General features: G+C 42.4%; 1 protein-coding gene across 1 annotated transcript in view; it reads left to right on the plus strand.

Moving 5' to 3' along the window:
* The first annotated feature begins 500 nt into the window (after positions 1 to 500).
* The window catches only part of LOC138289776 (alcohol dehydrogenase 1-like), a 260,138-nt gene continuing 241,650 nt past the window's right edge, over positions 501 to 18,988 (plus strand). The window contains exon 1 of the mRNA XM_069230196.1: positions 501 to 591. Within this exon, the coding sequence (XP_069086297.1) occupies positions 574 to 591 (18 nt within the window). The 5' untranslated portion in view covers positions 501 to 573. The remainder of the gene's footprint in view (positions 592 to 18,988) is intronic.

Genomic DNA, 18,988 nt, shown 5'->3' on the forward strand with positions numbered 1-18,988 from the left:
CCCAGTTGGCTCCAATCTACCCCACTATAATCCACCCAATCTATCCCACTTCAATCTACCCCACTGCACCCTAATCTACCGCAATCCACTTCAATCTACCCCTTTCTACTTCAGTCTACCCCACTCCACTCCCATCTACTCCTGTCCACTCAAATCTATGCCACTCAATTCTAAATCACGCCACTCCACTCTACTGCAATCCACTGCACTCCACTCTACCTTGATCTACCCAACTCCAGTATATTCCACCTCACCCCACACCACTGACTTTTAGCCATGATAAACAGCAGCCACACTGTTGTACAACATGGCTAAAACACAATCGCAGAAGTGAGACCTACTGGCTTTGCCAATGCTTGCTGCATATGCTTGTTTTCATTTCAACAACTGTAACTTTAAATGAGAAACTTCATTTCTTTCCCTCTGTTTTTTTCCAACATTTGATAAGAAGTGGGCTTATCTGACTTTGGCTTGTTCAAACATACAAAGTCCGAATTGAAAGAGGTCTGCATTGTAGGTCGAGTATCAAGTAGTGTCTGCGGACGGTTCCCGCATCACGGTCGGATTGGAAACATGGCTACTTCGGGAAAAGTAAGCAAAACATTGTGAGGACCAGCAATAACTTAAATAAGGATGGGATAAGAATAATAATGTCCACATTACATTGAATCAGGGACCACTCTAGGGCGGTTTGACTATTGACTTCAGGTGTGGGGGGGCACCTAGTTTGCAAGTATATTATGGATCTAAAAGCACCTGCTCCCTCCAGCAATTTTCGGGCTACAAATAAAATGTCAAGATAACTCTGGTGATTAATGGACCTGCTGGAGAGAGAGAGATCAAGTTTTGTCTAGTGAATGTTTTAACTCATCATAAGGTAGCACAAAGGGTTAATATCCCTCTTGCAAAGAATGTGTACAATGCAGATCACAAAGTGCATATAATGTAAATAGGTTAGTGGGTTACTACTTTTGTTGGAGAGATGCTTTAGTTACTTGCAGTTTATAAATTAAAATCCCAACATAGAACAGTGAGCTAGAAACTGTGACCAAAGCTTTGCGTGGAAACTGCAAGGTATAGGTTAGAGCCTTATGATTTTTCCCCAGTCGTTCATTATCCTAATATTCCAAAAAGTTTCATTTGGGTAGAAATCATTTCTTATTAGTAAAAACAACCCCCAACCATGGTGGTACTTTTTTAATTCTGAGTTTGTTTCTCCAGATCAAACACTCTTAAGCTTTACTGCCAACCAGTATGGATGACTGACTCCACACCTTTAGTCCTCTGTCTTATGTAACTTATCTTTGATGATTTACACACATATGTTTAATTTGCCTGTGTAATGTACTTTTGATGTAAAGTGCTCTGACAGCTGCTCTAGTATTACTGGCACTATATAACTATTTAAATGCGTCTGAGAGAGAGTGGTTATGAGGGCACTGTTAAAGGACGGTTGTGAGGGAATCCTTGGCGAAGGTGGTCATTGGGGGGGACGCCAACAAAGACTGTCGCACCGGGCGTCCCCTCCATGCAATGCATTAACTGAAATAACAAGCGAGTCTTCTGAAGTGCTTGTTGTTTCTATAAACTTTTTTTTATTTACGCGCCGCAACACCTAAATGCGTTTTTATAATTACTTTCACACTTTAGACTCACTACTCGCTTGGCGGGGCTTGCATTTCTTTCTTCAATACAACTGGAGGTTTCTTTCAATATTCGTACTCTGATTCCCAAATACCCGGAAATAACCAAATATTCGTTACATACAATTTCGATCAACTTTTATCTTTTTTCTTCTGTGTCGTTCAGGTCTAGGACGAGTTGAGTTTAAAAGTCTTTGCAACACATTTTGCTAAGTTTTCAACACGTGGGAAGGTGCTATTGCTATTTCTCTTTCTGTTACATCGTCATGCTTTTAAATAGCTGTGTAGAACAAACCACTGTGTAAAACAAAATATACAATGAAGTATACTTATGTACCCCTCCTTTGTAAAGGTAAATGTTTTTCGAATTTGCTCGCATTTTCAGGCTACGTTTATATTCACCCACGCCTTCTGCTCCCTGGATTTTACAAGGTCCCCTGGGGACAGCTCACAAGTCACAGCCAAGAAAAACAAACATTAGCAACGCCCATAGGTCTCGCCTAAACAAGAGCTATTGGCTTAGGCAATGTGTTTTGCCATTGTGTGCAGCAGTGTAGCTGCCATCCAGCATGGCTAAAAGTTAGTGGCGTGGAGCGTCATGGAGTGGAGTGAGGGAGTTGAGTGTCGTAGAGTGGATTTGTTGGGGAGTAGGGGAGTAGAGTGTTGTAGTGTTGAGCAGAGGTGAGTAATGGTAATTGCAATTGTATTTACATAGCAGTCACTACCCCTGATGAGGCGTCAAAGCACTTTTTGATGAGTAGCACGCTACTCTGGAACCCAGAAGGACAACTGGTGGATTAGTATAGGGAAATATGAATACAATATTAGGATTAGTATGAGTTGATTTGAGCAGAGGATATGTGAGTTTCATAGTAGGTTTGAATAAAATAATGGAGGGATAGAGGAGGGACGAATCCAGAAATGTTAATAGGGAGTTTATAGTAATAGGATGAGTCTTGGGATGAGTAAAGGAGAGATGGCGGAGGGAAGAGTCTGTAAAAAGGGGTTAGAGAAATCATAGTAGTAGGAGGGGTTTTGGGTGAGTCAAAGGTGAGATAAGTGAGGGAGAATTTAGTAGGATTGTTTAGGAGATGATAGTAGTAAACTGAGGTTGGGGTAAGACAGGAGCGGTAGAGGAGGGAAGAGCTTAGGCGGGGTTATTTTGAAGATCATAGCAATAGAATGGGTTTGGGATGAGTCAGAGAGTGGGGATGGAGGATAAATTGATAGAGGTATAGGGTGATGAGGAGACAGAGTAAAGCTTACGAGAGAGAATTTTTTCCCCTCTTGTCGAGTAGCACTAAAGTAATAAATAAATACATAGTAAGGGAATATGACCCCGGCAGTGAGTGTTAATGTGGCAGTATGACCCCCAACAGGCTGGAGGTACATACCGCCACATTATGAGATTGGCAGGTTGGTTGCAGCTAACCCACCACTTCTTCACTCATACCGCCATGGCGGTATGAGCCGCTGGGCCGGAGATGTGTATCTCCAGCCCGGCGGCCGGCATAGTACCGGCGGCGGCAGTATGAGCCTGCATACTTCCATAGTTTTCGTGGCGTTAGCAATGCCACAAAATCCATGGAGGTAGGCCCTACCCCCCAACACTTCCCTGTCACCGGTAGGCGGCTCCCCCTCCCCCAACACTTACCTGACACCCCCTCCATCCAAACACCCACCCACCCCCTCTGATCCTCACACACACACCCCCACCCCTCCGATCCTCACAGACACCCCCCCACCCATTCTGATCCTCACACACACATCCCCACCCCCTCCGATCCTCACAGACAGACCACCACCCCCTCCGATCCTCAGGCACATCCCCCACCCACTCCGATCCTCAGACGCACACCCCCACCCCCTCCGATCCTCACAGACACACCTCCACCCCCTCTAGTCCTCACCCCCACCCCCCATACACACACACACCTGCAGACATGCACCACGCATACACCCAATAACTCACACTGGCATATACGCATTCATAAAGACACTGGCATCCACGCATTCATCCACGCATACATCCAGACATGCCTACACACATTCTTACAATTATCACACTGACATGCAGACACGCACTCACTTCACCATTCTTACACGCATTCACTCACACGCATACAATCATGCAAACAACACAACACACACAGACGCATTCACACACACACTCACACATTCATGCACACAGACACACACATACAACACCCCCGCTCTACCACCCCCCTCCCCTGTCGGAAGGCCGACTTTCCTTGAACGAGGAGGTCTTCCAGCAGGGAACGGGAAAGGGCGCTGCTACCGCCAGCAGCACCTCGCCAGCAGAACACCGCCAGGCTGTATGAATTGTCATAATACGGCTGGCAGCGTTCTACTGGTGTAGCAGTGCTGGTGGTAGCAGCGCCACCTTACCACCATCCACCATCCACCACCATGATCACTGCCAGATTTCCATGCTTCTTGTGGCGGACGTCTGGCAGTGCTCATAATATGGTGGACGGATGGTAGCCGCTGTGGTAGTATTTTGGCGGCCGTCACCGCAGCGGTAGGCAGTTTTTACTGCCGATGTCATAATGACCACCTATATGTGTAAGGAATATAATAATGGATATAATATATTGAGATTTAAAGTTGTGTTGTATAAAAACAGACTTTCAAGATTAGCAATATTTGAGACTAATCTATTTGTGTACTTTTCTAACATTATTTTATCTTTCCTCATATTTCAGTAGCGAAATGCTTGCTGATAAAATATTTAAGATAACATTTGCTCATTGTGATAGCTAAAATGAAAGCAAGGATTCATAAGTATCTAATCTAACAATTTATCTAACAACTATGTAATGACCTATGAACATGTTAAGCATAGAATAATATACACATATATATGTATACATACATATCTACACATACATTGTATACATACTTGTATATACATACATTAATACACATACACACACACATATATAAAAATATAAATACGCACACACACACACACATACATATATATACATTTAACCTTGAGTAAATATACATTTGTTAAACAGGCTTAAAGAGTATGTAAATATTTTATTATTATGAAATAGTCATTATACATATTTCTTAAATAAGTACACATATCTAGATATATACACACGATCAAATTCTAAATGTTACCAACACAGGCAAATGCAGTCCATTGCTGTTTGAATATGTTGGTTATGAAGGAAAGAGCCAACCCTTGAGTTGTCTTCTGAAGACAATATAGTTTCTGTGGATCCTATATTTAGGGGTAATGAATTCCATAGATTGGCCACTTGAACATAGAAAGATGTACCACCTATAGTCTTTTTCTCGTATGGTCATGTTTTAAGGCAGGGTGCCAATCATGAGAGGAGGTTTCTTTGTTGAATGTCTTTGTTGATTTAACTCCTGATGAAAAGCGTTCCTGTTCTATGTATTGCTTTGTGGGTGATACAAATTAACTTTAAGGTGGATTTTATGGCTACAGGTAACCAATGTAGTACCTTCAAGGCATGGGAGATGTGGGCTTGTGGCTTTACATGTAGTAGTTGTCTGGTGGCCGAGTTCTGAATGCATTTTAGTTTTTCCATAGTAGATAGAGATGATCCATGAGAGAGGCCATTACCTTAATCTAGTTTCTATAGGACAAGAGAGATAGTAGCCTGGACCTTGTGTGGAAATCCGAGGTGGGGAAAAATGTGTCACAGGGTTTTCAAAGTGATGAAGCTCGATCCTGCTAATTTTTCCACTTGGGCATTCATTGTTAACTTGGAGTCCATGGTAATTCCAAGATTTTTACCTTCCTTAGACACTTGAGGAGGTGGTTACCAGATCATCAGGCTAGGCACAAAAGTGGGTCATAATTTGTCCAGCCTCCACATGTGAGTATTTCTGTTTTAGAAGCATTTAGTTTGAGATTGCTCTGCGTCATCCACTGATCAATGAGTCTGAGGTAACTGAAGATTTGTGAGTTCCAATGTCTTTGTGGCATTCCAATCTAAGGAGTATTTGTGTGCCATCTGCATAGTTGTAGCATGTGAGTTGAAATTCATTGATCAATTCTGGTAATGACATCATGTAGATGTTAAAAACATAGGTGAGATGAATGATCCTTGAGGGACCCCTGCTTTTGTGAAGTAGGGTTTGGACAAGAAAGGGAGATAATAGGTGACATTTGCTCTGTTTTGAAGGTAGCATGTGATCCAGCCAAGAGCAGTTCTTTCTATGCCAGCTTTGTGGAGTTTTTGAATTAGGGTGTCATGGTCAACTGTGTCAAACGCAGTTGAGAGGTCCAAGAGAAGTAGTGTGGCAACTTCAATGCAGCCGACTGCGTTTTTAAGATCATCCCAGTTTGCGATGAGTGCACATTCAGTGCCACTTCCTGGGCTGAATCCAGTTTGGTAGTCTGAAAGTATAGAGTTTCCTTCAATAAATTGTGACATCTGGGTGAATGCTGCTCTTTCTATCTGTTTGCCCAGGAAAGGCACATTTGTAATCGGTCCTTAGTTGTTGGGATCCTATGGGTCCAGGTTTGTTTTCTTTAATAACAGCTATAGGGAGGCCTTTTTAAAGTCTCCAGGAAAAGTTCTTGTACTTAAAGAATTATTGATGATTCTTCTAGGGGTGGCAGAAAAGTAGATAAAAGAATGTTCTTGAAGATTTGTGCTGGACAAGGTCAGAAGGGCTGCCGGAAGGCCTGCTTGCTTTGACCAAATCCATAAATTCACTTTGGGATATTTGTTTGAAGGAGTGAAGATGCTGGGTTGGCTTACTCTTGGAGGGGATTTTAGGAAACTGATTGGTGCTGGTGGTTTTCCTTTGTTTTAAATAGGAGTCCAATGTGTCTGCCATACTTATGTAATGATTTGCCAGTTTGTCTGTGAATTTTTGAGTAATGGGTTGAGTTCCTTCCAAGCATTTAGGTTTTTGAAATTAGAAAATTAGAAAATTTAGCATTTTGAATAGTACCTTTTTTAGCTTTGCATATTCTGTTAGGTTTGTGTGGGTGGAGTTTGTCTTTAATGTTGTTTGTTTTGAGCCAGGTTTGTTGCAGCCTTGTGATTTGTTGTTTTATCTTTTTGAGTTCTGTATTTCTCCAAGGTGTTGGTTCTTGTTTGTCCTGTTAGGTTTTGTGAGCAGCATTAGCATATCAAAAGCATCCTGGAGCTCTTCAGAAAGTTTTGGAACATAATGTATTGTGTCTAGATCTGGCTAGCTGTTAGTTGTGTTTCTAAGTCTCCAAAACTGAGTTTGTTCCATGATCGATAGATGTATGTATGTATGTAAGGTGGTCTTGGGTGCATTGGTTTGTGGTGTTTTATATTGGAATGTTAAAAAATGGTAGTCTGACCATGTGACTGGCATGATGCTTTGAATGGTAACTAGTTCTGGGTCTACAAAGATGACATCTAGAATGTGTCCAGCGATGTGTGTGGGATTGTGTACAATCTGATGGATGTTCAATGTGACCAGGCCAGTGGTTAATGTTGCATATTGGGTTTGTCAACCCAAATTTTTAGGTCCCCAAGAATGCAAAGGTTAGATTATAACTCCATAAGGTTTGACACTGTGTCTAGAAATATGTCTGGGAATGATAAATTGTTAGGTGGAGGTCTGTAAAGGTGGAGAAAGTTACAGGCGGAAGTTGGTGTGAGGTTGCATCTGGTGATGAGGGCCTCACAACCTTGTATGGATTTTTTTTCTCTGTTTTGCTGATATTTATTGCTGGTTTGAATATAATAGCTAGTCCACCTCTTCTTTTGCCTATACAGTTTTGTGTGATGGTTTGATAGCCTTGAGGAACTGCTTCATACAACAGTGGGGCCAGGTCATCTCCCAACCATGATTCTGTTATGAATAGTAAGTCAGGCTCTGTGTCAGTGAGCAGAATGTAGATGTGGTGCTTGTTTTGTTCGAGTGATCTAGCATTTATGAGCAGGCAGCTTCGAAAATATGTTTTGGTGGAGGTGTCATTTTGTTATGGAGGAGGATGAGCGCTCTATTTTGAGCTTGTAGCAGGTGTGTTAATAGTTGTGTAGAATGTTGTTTATTTTGTTTGCGTCTGTTTAGGGTGGAAGGAATATGGGGTATGGGAAGTAGAGGAGTATTTGTATCATAATCTAATGCTTGAAATGTTGCAATGAATGAGAGGTGAATGAATGTTGCTTCGGTGTATGTGGCAGATGTTTGTGACGAGTGAGAACTTTGGAGTAACGATTGGTCAGGATTTGCATTATTTGTGTAGTCATGAGAGTGGGAGTGGGTGTGATGGAAAGTATTATGAAAGTATGTGCTATTTTGATGTGCTTATGTGTGTGTTTTGTTTAGTTTTTGTGGATTAGTGAGAGGAGATTTTGATGTAGTGGTTTCCTGTGAAGGATTTGTTTGTGAGTTACTGCTGGTGAGTGTTGTTTGAATAGTACAGGGGGTGGTGATGTGTTTTTGAGAAGAGTGTATGAGGTGTGTAAGAGTGGATGGACAAGAGTTAAGAGTGTTAGTGTTAGATTTGATCGCTGGAAGAGGTAATATGTGTGGTGGAGTGGAGTGTAAGGATTGTATGGTTATGTGTAACTGGTAAAAAAAATGAGGAGGCTGTTGGTTGATGTTCTAATGTAAGGCTGAGTATAGGTGTTGTCATGATAAAAAGGGGTCAGGTAGGATAAAATAGATGATAGTGCTGGTGTTTTGTATGAACAGGGAGTTTGTGTCTGAAAGTTATGTAGAATGTGGCTTTGTGTTGTGTGGGTGATGTGTGGATGTGTTAGTGGTAATGGACAGGGTTGTGTTTGGTGTGAGACTGAAGGTGTCTTAATGTTGTAGTTGTGGTGGATATGGGCATAGGTGTGGTTTGTGGGGTTTTGTGGTTGTTTTTGAGACATTGAAATCTGCATGAGGTTTGTTTGTGGAACATGTATTGGATGCCTTTGCTGATATTGTGTTTGGATGTTGGAGGATGTCGAGGGATTAACGTAGTTGCTGAACAATGGGAAATTGGGCAGCATCTCTGACCCTAGGCCTGACCCGGCCCAAATAGGCAATTGCCCTTGTTCTCTCTGCCCTTAGACTCGACACCCGGCTGAGATACCATGAGCCCTAGGCCGAAGTTGGACAATGGAACCCTAACCTTAACCCTAACAAATGAGATTTCTAACCCTAAAGCCTAGAGCCAGTGGGATACCTGTCTCTATTAACCAATCACAACCATAGCCCTACCAGCCAATCAAAACAGGAACTCTAAAACACTTTAGACCAATAGGAACCCTAGCCTTAATACCAAGCACAACCCTAGCCCTGACAGCCAATCACAACAGGAACTCTAAAAACCTTTGTCCAATAGAAACCCTAGGCCTAGTACCAAGCACAGCCCTAGCCCTGACAGCCAATCCCAACAGGAACCCTAAAACCTTTGTCCAATACAAACAATAGCCCTAGTACTAATCAGAACACAAGCCATAAGCCTTAAGCCAAGAGAAAGACTAACCCCAGCAACCAATCACAACAACTTATGCAACAACCAATAGTAACTTATGTAAGGGCCAAGTTACCTTGAGCCCAAGCCCCTGTAGAAGGGAGGAGGGAGGTGCTCCTCTATTCAGAACTCCTTGGATACAGAGAGGCAGAATCCACACTTCCAAGCTAGCAGAGTCAACTTTACAGGTAAGGGACAGATCAGACACCACTAAAATACTGCTTGTCGCATATTTAAATATATGGCTTTTTCAAGGCAATTACAAGTGGTGCATAAACTTTCCAAACACTGTTCAAATCACGGAGCAGATTAAGCAGTCACTCTAGTTTTCTAGTTAGCCACTGAGGTGTATGTAGTCTTGTGAAAAAAGGGGAGGGGGGACTTGAGGCAGTCTTTGTGAAAACTTGGAGGAAAATTTCAAACAGCCACAGGTAAAAAAAAAAAACAGTAGTTTAAAAGCATCAACTTTGCTGAAACACAGGGAGTCTAATATAAATAGGCATGGGTAGGAGAAATACACTTTTTAGCAAATAACAAGAATACATAGAAAGTCTGGGCACTTACCAGTCTCCGAAGACTCTGGCTCACTGGGTTGTATTAGGGCATAGGTAGCGCTGGGCTCACAAAATGGAGCTCAGTGGTTCAGTGGCAGAGAGTGTCATAGAATGGAGTGGGGTGGAGTAGGGTGGAGTGGGTTAGAGTGGGGTGGAATAGGGTGGAGTGGAAAGTAATGGATTGAGGTAGTGGGGTGAATTGAATATGAGTAGAGAGGGGTGGATTGAACTGGAGTAGAGTGGGGTGGATTAAGTGGAGTGGGATAGATTGGTGTGGATAGGGTTAGATTGGGTGGATTAAAATGAGGTGGGGTGAATTTGATTGGGATGGATGTGAGTGGAGTGGAATACATTGGATTGGGTGGTTTTGATTGGAGTGATAGGGCTGGTGTGGGTGGGTTGGATTAGATTGGGGGACTAGATTGCAGTGGGTAGATTAGATTGGACTGGAGTGGGGTGGATTTGGTTCACTGGTTTGGAGTGGGATGGGCTGGATGAGAGTGGGGTGAAGTGGATTGGAGTGGGGTGGGCTGAAATGGGATGGGGTGGGCGGACTGGTTTGTGATATAGTAGGATGGACTGTATCCATTCCATTAGAGTGAGTGGGGTGGAATGGAGTGGGGTGGTTTGGAGTGGGGTGGATTGGATTGGAGTAGGGTGGACTGAACTGGGGTGTAGTGGAGTGGGGTGGATTTGGAATAGAGTGGGGTGGATTGGAGCAGAATGTGGTAAATTGGCATTAATGGGGTGGATTGGAGTGGAGTGGTATGGAGTGGGGTGGATTGGATTGGAGTGGGGTAGATTGAAATGGGTTGAGGTGGATTGGATTAGGGTGTGGTAGACTGCAGTAGGGTGGGATAGATTGAATTGGAGTGGAGTGTGCTGGATTGGATAGGGGTGGATTGAGTAGATTGGCGTGAGGTGGATTGGATTTGAGTGGATTGGCGGAGGTGGATTGGATTTGGGGTGGGATGGAATGGTTGCATTGAGGTGAGGTTGATTGGAGGTGGGTGGGGTGGATGGATTGCATTGGAGTGGGGTAGACTGAACTGGGATGGAGTGGATTGGATGGAGTGGGAAGTATTATAGTGAGGGGGATTGAATTGGGGTGGATTGGATTGGTGTGTGGTGGAGGGTGGATTGGAATGGATTGGATTGGAGTGGGGTGGATTAGAGTGGGATAGGCTGGATGATTGGATTGGAGTGTGGTGGACTTAACTGGGATGCAGTGGGGTGGATTGGTGTAGAGTGGAGTGGATTGGAGTAAAGTGGGGTAGTTTGAAAAGTGGTGGGGTGGGTGGGATAGGGTGTGGTGGACTTGGGTGAATTAGATTTCAGTGGGGTGGACTGGAGTGGGGTAGAATGGATTGGGGTGTATTGGATTGGGTGGATGCGATTGTGGTGTATCCACTTGGGGTGGTGGGGTTGGAGGGAGGTGGATTGGATTCAGTGGGGTAGATTATATTGAGTGGGGTGGATTAAAGTGGGGTGGATTAGGGTGGTTGGATTAGATTGAGTGTGGTGGATTGGATTGAGATTCTGAAATGGATTGGAGTGGATTTGATAGGGGTGGGGTGGACTGGATTGGGGAGGGTGGAGTCATGTGGACTAGATTGGAATGGAGTCGGGTGGATTAAAGTGGATTGTATTGGAGTGGGATGATTGGGGTGGTGTGGGTGGATTAGATTGGAGTGAGGTGGATTGGGTATCAGTGTACTTGATTGGAGTGGGGTGGGTTTGAGTGGGTGGATTGGTTTGGTGTGGGGTGAATCAATTGGAGAGGAATGGACTGATTGGAGTGAGGTAGATTGAGGAGATTTGGTGTAGGGTGGATTGGACTGGAGTAGGGTAGATTAATGTGGACTAGATTGGACGGGAGTCAGGTGGATTAAAGTGGATTGTACTGGAGTGGGATGGATTGAGGTAGTGTGGGTGGATTGGATTGGAGTGAGGTGGATTGGTATCAGTGGACTTGATTGTAGTGGGGTGGATTTGAGTGGGTGGGTGTTGGATTGGACTGGTGTGGAGTGTCATTGGAGTAGGGTGGATTGGATTAGAGTGGGCTGAGTTAGATTGGAGTTGGTGGGTTGGATTGAAGTGGGTTGGATTGAAGTGGGGTAGGTCAGACTGGAGTAGGTTGGATTGGAGTGGAGTAGATTGGGGTGGGGTGGGTTCGGGTGGGGTGGATTGGATTGGGGTGAGGGGTATTGGATTGGAGTGGGATAGATTGGACTGGACTGAATTGGGGTGGATTGGTCTGGGGTGGACTGGATTGTAGTGGGGTGGATTACAGTGGGGTGAATTGGGATCACTGGGGTGTATTGAATTGGAGTGGGGTATGTTGGAGTGGGGCAGATTGTTTTGAATTAAAGTGAGGCAAATTGGAGTGGGGCAGATTGAAATGGATTGGAGAGGGGCAGATTGGAGTGGGGAGGTTTGGAGTGAGACAGATTGTTTCAGACTGGAGTTGGGCAGACTAGAGTGTGGCAGATTGTTTTGGATTGAAGTGGGGCAGATTGGAGTGGGGAAGACTGTATTAGGGTGGATTGGAGTGGGTGGATTGAATTGGGTTGAGGTGGATTGGATGGGAGTGGGGTGGATTAGAGTGAGATGAATTGGGATGGAGTGGTTGGATTGGATTTGGGTGAGGAGGATTGGATTGAAGTGGGGCGTATTGTTTTGGATTGCATTGGGGCAGACTGGAGTGGAACAGATTGCAGTGAGACTGATTGTTGTAGATTGGAGTGGGGCAGACTGGAGTGGGGTGGATTAGAGTGAGACAGATTGGATTGGGGTGCATTTAAGGGGGACAGCTTGTCTTGTATTGGAGTGGCGCAGATTGGAGTGGGGCGCATTGTTTTGAACTGGAGTGGGCAGAATGTTTGGGATTGGTGTGTAGCAGATTGCAGTGGGGCAGATTGTTTTGGATTGGAGTGCAGCAGATTGCAGTGGGGCAGATTGTTCGGGATTGGAGTGATGCAGTTTGTTTTGGGCCGGAGTAGGGTGGATTTTTTTGTAGTGGTGTATATTGTTTTGGATTGGAGTGGAGCAAACTGAAGTGGGGTAGATTAGATTGGGGTGGGTTGAGAGGATTGTAGCAGGGTGGGTTGTGTTGAGGTGGATTGGTGTGGTGTGAGGTGGGGGGTTTGCAGTGGATTTTAGTGGGGCAGTTAATAATGAGGCAGTGGATTGGAATGTACTGCCTGATTATGTGTTAAAGCATAATTTCAGAAATTACACATAATAATGAAACAATAACGCTTTGCAATATTTAGAACATGATTATCGTCAAATTTTGAGAACAGCACCCACAAGCAAAAACAAAAGAAAATATGAGTACAAAGTGAGAAAAGATGACTTTGCAAAATAAAAGAAAGTAAACTATAAAAAAATAAAACTGCACAATTTTGTTTGTCCTGCTGGGCACATTTTTGACAGTCACATGCCTTCTATTTGTAGGGCACTAAAATTCAAAAGGACAACGTATTACCTAAATCATGAAGGATCAGTGGACGGGCACTGATTAAGTTGAATCAATCAGTGCTTGGTTCCTGCTCTACACAGAGGAACAGAAATGATGCCAGGCCCGCAGTGATGAATTACAAGGCTGTAAAGCACAGTGCTATGCAAGGAAACAAATGGTAAGCGACTGGCGGGCTCCAAGCCCTTTACTGTACAGAACAGTCTTGAAAGAGAGACGCGTGCACTAGCACATGCACTCCCAAGCTCGGCCCTAAAATAAGGATATCTCCAGGAGAGGCAGCAGAATATAAATGGAATAAATTAGCTCAGTTCCAAAGCTACTGTCCATCATCCATGCAACGGGAACCTGGAAAGCATGTCATAGGTGTTTTATTACATATTAAGAGAGTCAAATGCGTATCGAGTAACTCTTGTGTATTGTATCATTGGGTTGTAGGAAATTGAAATTGTCACTAAATCAACAGCTTAATTGTAGGTAAACAATGTAATAAAAAACCCATCTGAGGTCTGCTCCTAAGTAAAACAAGCACTGGAAAAGGTGGTCAGTCTCAACTGTAATACCGGAGGCAGAGTTATTGGCTTTGGCAGTTTCTGCTTACTTCAACAATGCGTATAGTACAAAAATACGGAAGGGTAACGGGGATGTCATAATGCACCCAATCAAATGTATGGATAGCCATATTGGGATGCTTTCTGTTTCCCTTTATTACAAACCCAGTTGCAAGTTGGCTGCAAGTGCATCAGCATGCAAGTGCAGAATATTTTTGTTGTTAAAAAAAAAAGTGTTCTAAGATTGTCACACAGTCACGCAGGTGTAATGACACACCAACCACTATCTAGGAGTCTTTTTGTTGTACTTTATGATATTACTATTCCAAGATGAACAACAGCCATTGTTGAATGGTAAATTAAGAAAAAACTAAAATGCCACTCAAATAGGTAGAAGCGAGTGGCCATCTCAAAAGAGAACGCTATGCACTCCAATACAGTGTGAAAACACGAATGAAATGCAAACCTGCAAAATAAAACTATGGGCCCTGTTTTAAGAGGGCCTAGTGCCTCCTTGCGCCACATTGGCGTCATTTCTTTTCACGCTAATGTGGCCCAAGAAGGCCAAAATCTCAGCGCTAGATTTACTAAGTGGCGCAATGCTTGTATTGTGCCACTTTGTAACCCTTTGCGCCACATTATGGCTGCGGCAGGCATAATGTATGCAAAGTGGGCTTTCCCCGATTAGAGGGCTAAAAAAATGGTACAAAGAAATTTTAGTCAGCATTTTTAACGCCAAGTCAGAGCAGGCATTAGAAGAGGGAACACCACTGGTTACAATGGGGCCCTATGTATTGTTCAGGGTAAACGCCAACATTTTGGTGCCAACCCTGAACAGTACATTAATAGCGTAAACATTTTTGACGCTATTGCCCCCTACCCTGCGTCATGGTTCGCCATATTTCAAATACAGCACACACATGGTGGTGGTAGGAGGGGCGCTAAGGGGTACAAGAAAAGTCAGCTGCACAGGGTGCAGCGTGACTTTTCTTTAATCTGCCTCATAGTTCCCTTATATTCGCAGTGGAAGGATGCACTTAAGAAATCAAACAGCAGGGTGTACCTTAGATCTGCCAGGGTGGGTAGGGGAAAAATACAACAACATTGAGAAAAATCATCAAATCAAGAACATAGAAATAAAACAGAGTTCAATTTTGTTGATTTTTACACCTACGTCGAGATGGAAAACTGTCTTGCTGGTCACATACATTGTCAAAAATAGAAAAATACAGGAATGTGGTCTTTCTTTTCAGTGTCTCTTCATGCTGTCAATCATAACTAGCAGCAAATTACTGTGTCATAACCAGCAGGACAATAACTGTGCATAGTGACATTAGGGGTTATTACAAAAGTATCATTATGCATTTATGAAACATATCTCTCCAGATGAATATATGTTATTTCTACAATTCTAATGTTTTTAGGTGGAAATATTTATTTATTGTATATGTCTCCTTAGCAACCTATGGACCTGATGTGTTAACGGTTATGGCATAAACCAGTTGGGGTTTTTGCACAACGACTAATGTGCGACATGACCAACACAGCTGTGCGAAATGGTACTTTAGTAAATTTCGTAGACACCTACCAAATAATGTTAATAAGGCAGCATTCCATTTGTTGTTCTCCACAACACTGACTGCTTTGTGACATAAGTGAATAAGAATTAGCAGCAGGGTCGGCTTTCGGACGGTGCGAGCGGTGTAGCCGCACCGGGTGCTGACCTCAAGGGGGCGCTGTGTTTAGCGACAACTTCTGAAACTTGCGATTTAAAAGCACCTGCTGAAAAATCCTTGTGGGTCCAGCCTTCAGGAAACAATTAAAATGTCAAGATACCTCTTGAGTTTAATGTTCCTGCTAGGGAGAGAGATTGGAGTTTTGCCTAGCGCAGCTTTGACTCAACATAAAGTAGCTTAGAGGGTTAATATGCCTGCTGCAAAAAACAGAACTATGGGGCATATTTTAGAAATGTAGCGCTGCACATAGTGCAGCGCCACTTTTCTTGCACCCCTTAGCGCCCCCCCTAACGCCACCATCTGCGCGTCATATTTAAAATACGGCACACCATGGTGGTAGTTTGGGGACTAGCGCAGGATTTTTTACGTTAGTCCGGCACTTTGCAGGATTAGCATCAATAATGTTTACGCTAATCCTGCAAAGCACTCAGGGGCCCATTGTAACCAATGGAAGCCTCCTTTTAATGCCTGCTCTGAGCAGGCGTTAAAAGTGCTGGAAAAAAATGACGCAAAGAAATCTGACAGATTTCTTTGTATTATTTATTTGGCCCCACTAACGGGGGATGCCCCCTTTGCATACATCATGCCTGGTGCAGGCATAATGTAGGGCAAAAGGTTACAAAGTGGTGCAATGCATGCATTGCGCCACTTTGTAAATATAGCACAGCATTTTTGGCCTTCTAATGCCACATTAACGTAAAAATAAATGACACTAATGTGGCATTAGAATGGCACTAGGGGCTCTTAAATATGCCCCTATGGGGCATATTTGAAAAAAGTGCTGCTACACAGTGCTGCACCACTTTTCTTGCTCCCCATAGCGCCCCCCTAACGCCACCATGTGTGTGTAATTTTTAAAATACGGCGCCCTATGGCGGTAGTTAGGGGACTAGCGTCAGAATTTTTTACGCTAGTCCGGCGCTTTGCAGGATTAGCATCAGAAATGTTAAGGCTAATCCTGCAAAGCACCCAGAGGCCCATTGTAACCAATGGAAGCCTCCTTTTAATACCTGCTCTGAGTAGGCGTTAAGAGTGCCGGAAAAAATAACACAAAGAAATTTGTCAGATTTCTTTGCGCCATTTATTAGCCCTCCTAATGGGGGGATGCCCCCTTTGCATACATTATGCCTGGCGCAGGCATAATGTAGCGTAAAGGGTTACAAAGGGGCGCAATGCGTGCATTGCACCACTTTGTAAATATGGCACCGTGTTTTTGGCCTTCTAACGCCACATTAGCATTAAAAAAATTACACCAATGTGACATTAGAATGGCGCTAGGGGCTCTTAAATATGCCCCTATATTTTATGTGGACAGCTGAGAGGATTAGTAAAGCCAGCCTTTACAAGTGCTTTAAAGCACATGAATGTATGTGAAAGGGGAGCGATGGAGAGATGAGGGACACATTTTCCGGGTGGTAGTGAGTGAAACCGAGGAGGAGATCATGGGGTGGGGGGTGCCAAAATAAACTGTCACACAGGGCGCCACCACTCTTAAAGCCAGCCCTGATTAGAAGTGTTCAATACACTGTTTCCGAAAACAGAAAACAACCTACACATTGAAATGTTAATCCTTGTTAACCCTGCTTTGGTGAGTCTTACTAACCAGGTTAATTAGAGACAGAGCTTCTCCTGGATCACACCTCACAGCTTTGCTTATTTAGCTTTCTTGTGTCAGAATTACCAAATAATGGTTAGTCTTTTTCTTTAGTGTACAGATTTAGAACATTTAAGTGAGTAGGGAGTTATCACATATGGATGAGACATGCAGGCCTTTTGTAAAGCAGCTCACAAAATGGATGGATCAATCTACAGTGATTAATACTGAAAAAGGCAAAGGGTGAAAGTCCTGGCAGGGTGTTTCTATGGGTCGTAAGGATTGTCAGGTCAGAGGCTGAAAGATGTACATATGTGTTATAAAAAGTGATAGTAAATTAAATTTAATGGAGAGTTCAATACATTCCATTAGTTTTTGTCCTTGTTTGTCACTTCATAGATGGGGTGTCCATTAAGCCTATGCATGTTTGTGAAAAGGGGCACTGTCACATCTATGGTCCCTATATGGCATTGTGATTGAGCATGCAGTAGTCCTTTTCTTAAAATTAACTGAAACATAAAGTGTAAAGATGTGGGCATAGAAAGAAAAATGTGTAGAACAGTGGGTACAACCAGATCAATAGAGGTAGTACAGTTATGTGCTTGAGAAATGTTGGCTTTCCAATGCAATACACATATATTTTAGAAAGATGATGAATTTCTCTTTCCAATCCTGCTTCTTGCCCTACCATTCAACCCAATATAGTGCCATCATACCACTAGCAGAGATGCATCATTGATTGCACTCAAAGTCTGTGGGTCTCTGCCATAAACAATGAGGAGCAATAGAATACATCCTTTGTGATGGGGTGGAGGCCCTAAAGAGGTCTAGTGCACACATATAATGGTTTATTGACCATGAGCATGCTACATCCAGTGCTTAATGTACAGGATGTGCAACCCTAGTCACTTTAGAACTATGGGTGCCACACCCCCTACTCAAAGATTACCCCTTTATCTTAACTTTTCAAATACAAGGCTTTTGAATTGTCTGGAAGGTTGCATTGTCCCATCAAATATGGAGCATGGAGTAGTCCTGTTGTTAAATTGAACTGCAACATGGCGTGTACCTTGGGTGGTATCAGAGATTATTGACCACAAAAATATTGCAATACAAAAATATTGCAGAAGAAATATCAAGAACCAAAGTATCAACTTTAAATACATATAACGTCAAGTGCAAGAATACGGACTTATTTGTTTTATTTATTTTATTTATTGTGTCTGTATATATAGATGTGTTTTATCTGATACTTTTATGACTTGCTGAAAGTCGAATAAAGTTTGTTTGATATTGACTACCAAAATGTTATAGTCTAAAATACCAACATTACATAGATAACTAATTTATTTAAACATAATAAACATCATTGTATCTTAAAAGCAATAACTATTTAAAAATATATAATACATCAGAACATGTAAAAAATAGTAACATTTTATTAATCAATTCATAGACGCATATATAAGTAAGAAATGATGTAACATATTAATATTTAATTATCAATTTAATAATTTATGCAAATGAATATCATTCTCAGATAAAACAAATGTAATGAATTTGTATTAACTAATACAATACAATATAAACATTTATGTTCACTAATATATTTAAAAGAAAAATATTTATTTTACCAAAATAATATTTACGAAGTACTAAAACACACACCAATTTTTTTTTTATTATCTTAAAAAACAAAACACAATAAAAAAAAGGAATATCATTATTTTTAAACTATGGCCTTCAATGAAACACTCTCTAGATATATATATAAAGTACTAATAACTAGTAACATAACTCCTATCCAAAAAACATTAAAACATAAATAAAAAAGAATCAGTTTAAATATTACTATAACTACAGTTCTATAAAACTAGGAAAATACTTATATTGTTGAGGCCGCGGGATCAGATTTACTATTGTAAGTTCAATCTAACAGACATTAGGTACAATACATATAT

The sequence above is a fragment of the Pleurodeles waltl genome, chromosome 1_1 (assembly GCF_031143425.1).
Source record: "Pleurodeles waltl isolate 20211129_DDA chromosome 1_1, aPleWal1.hap1.20221129, whole genome shotgun sequence".
Lineage (NCBI taxonomy): Eukaryota > Metazoa > Chordata > Amphibia > Caudata > Salamandridae > Pleurodeles > Pleurodeles waltl.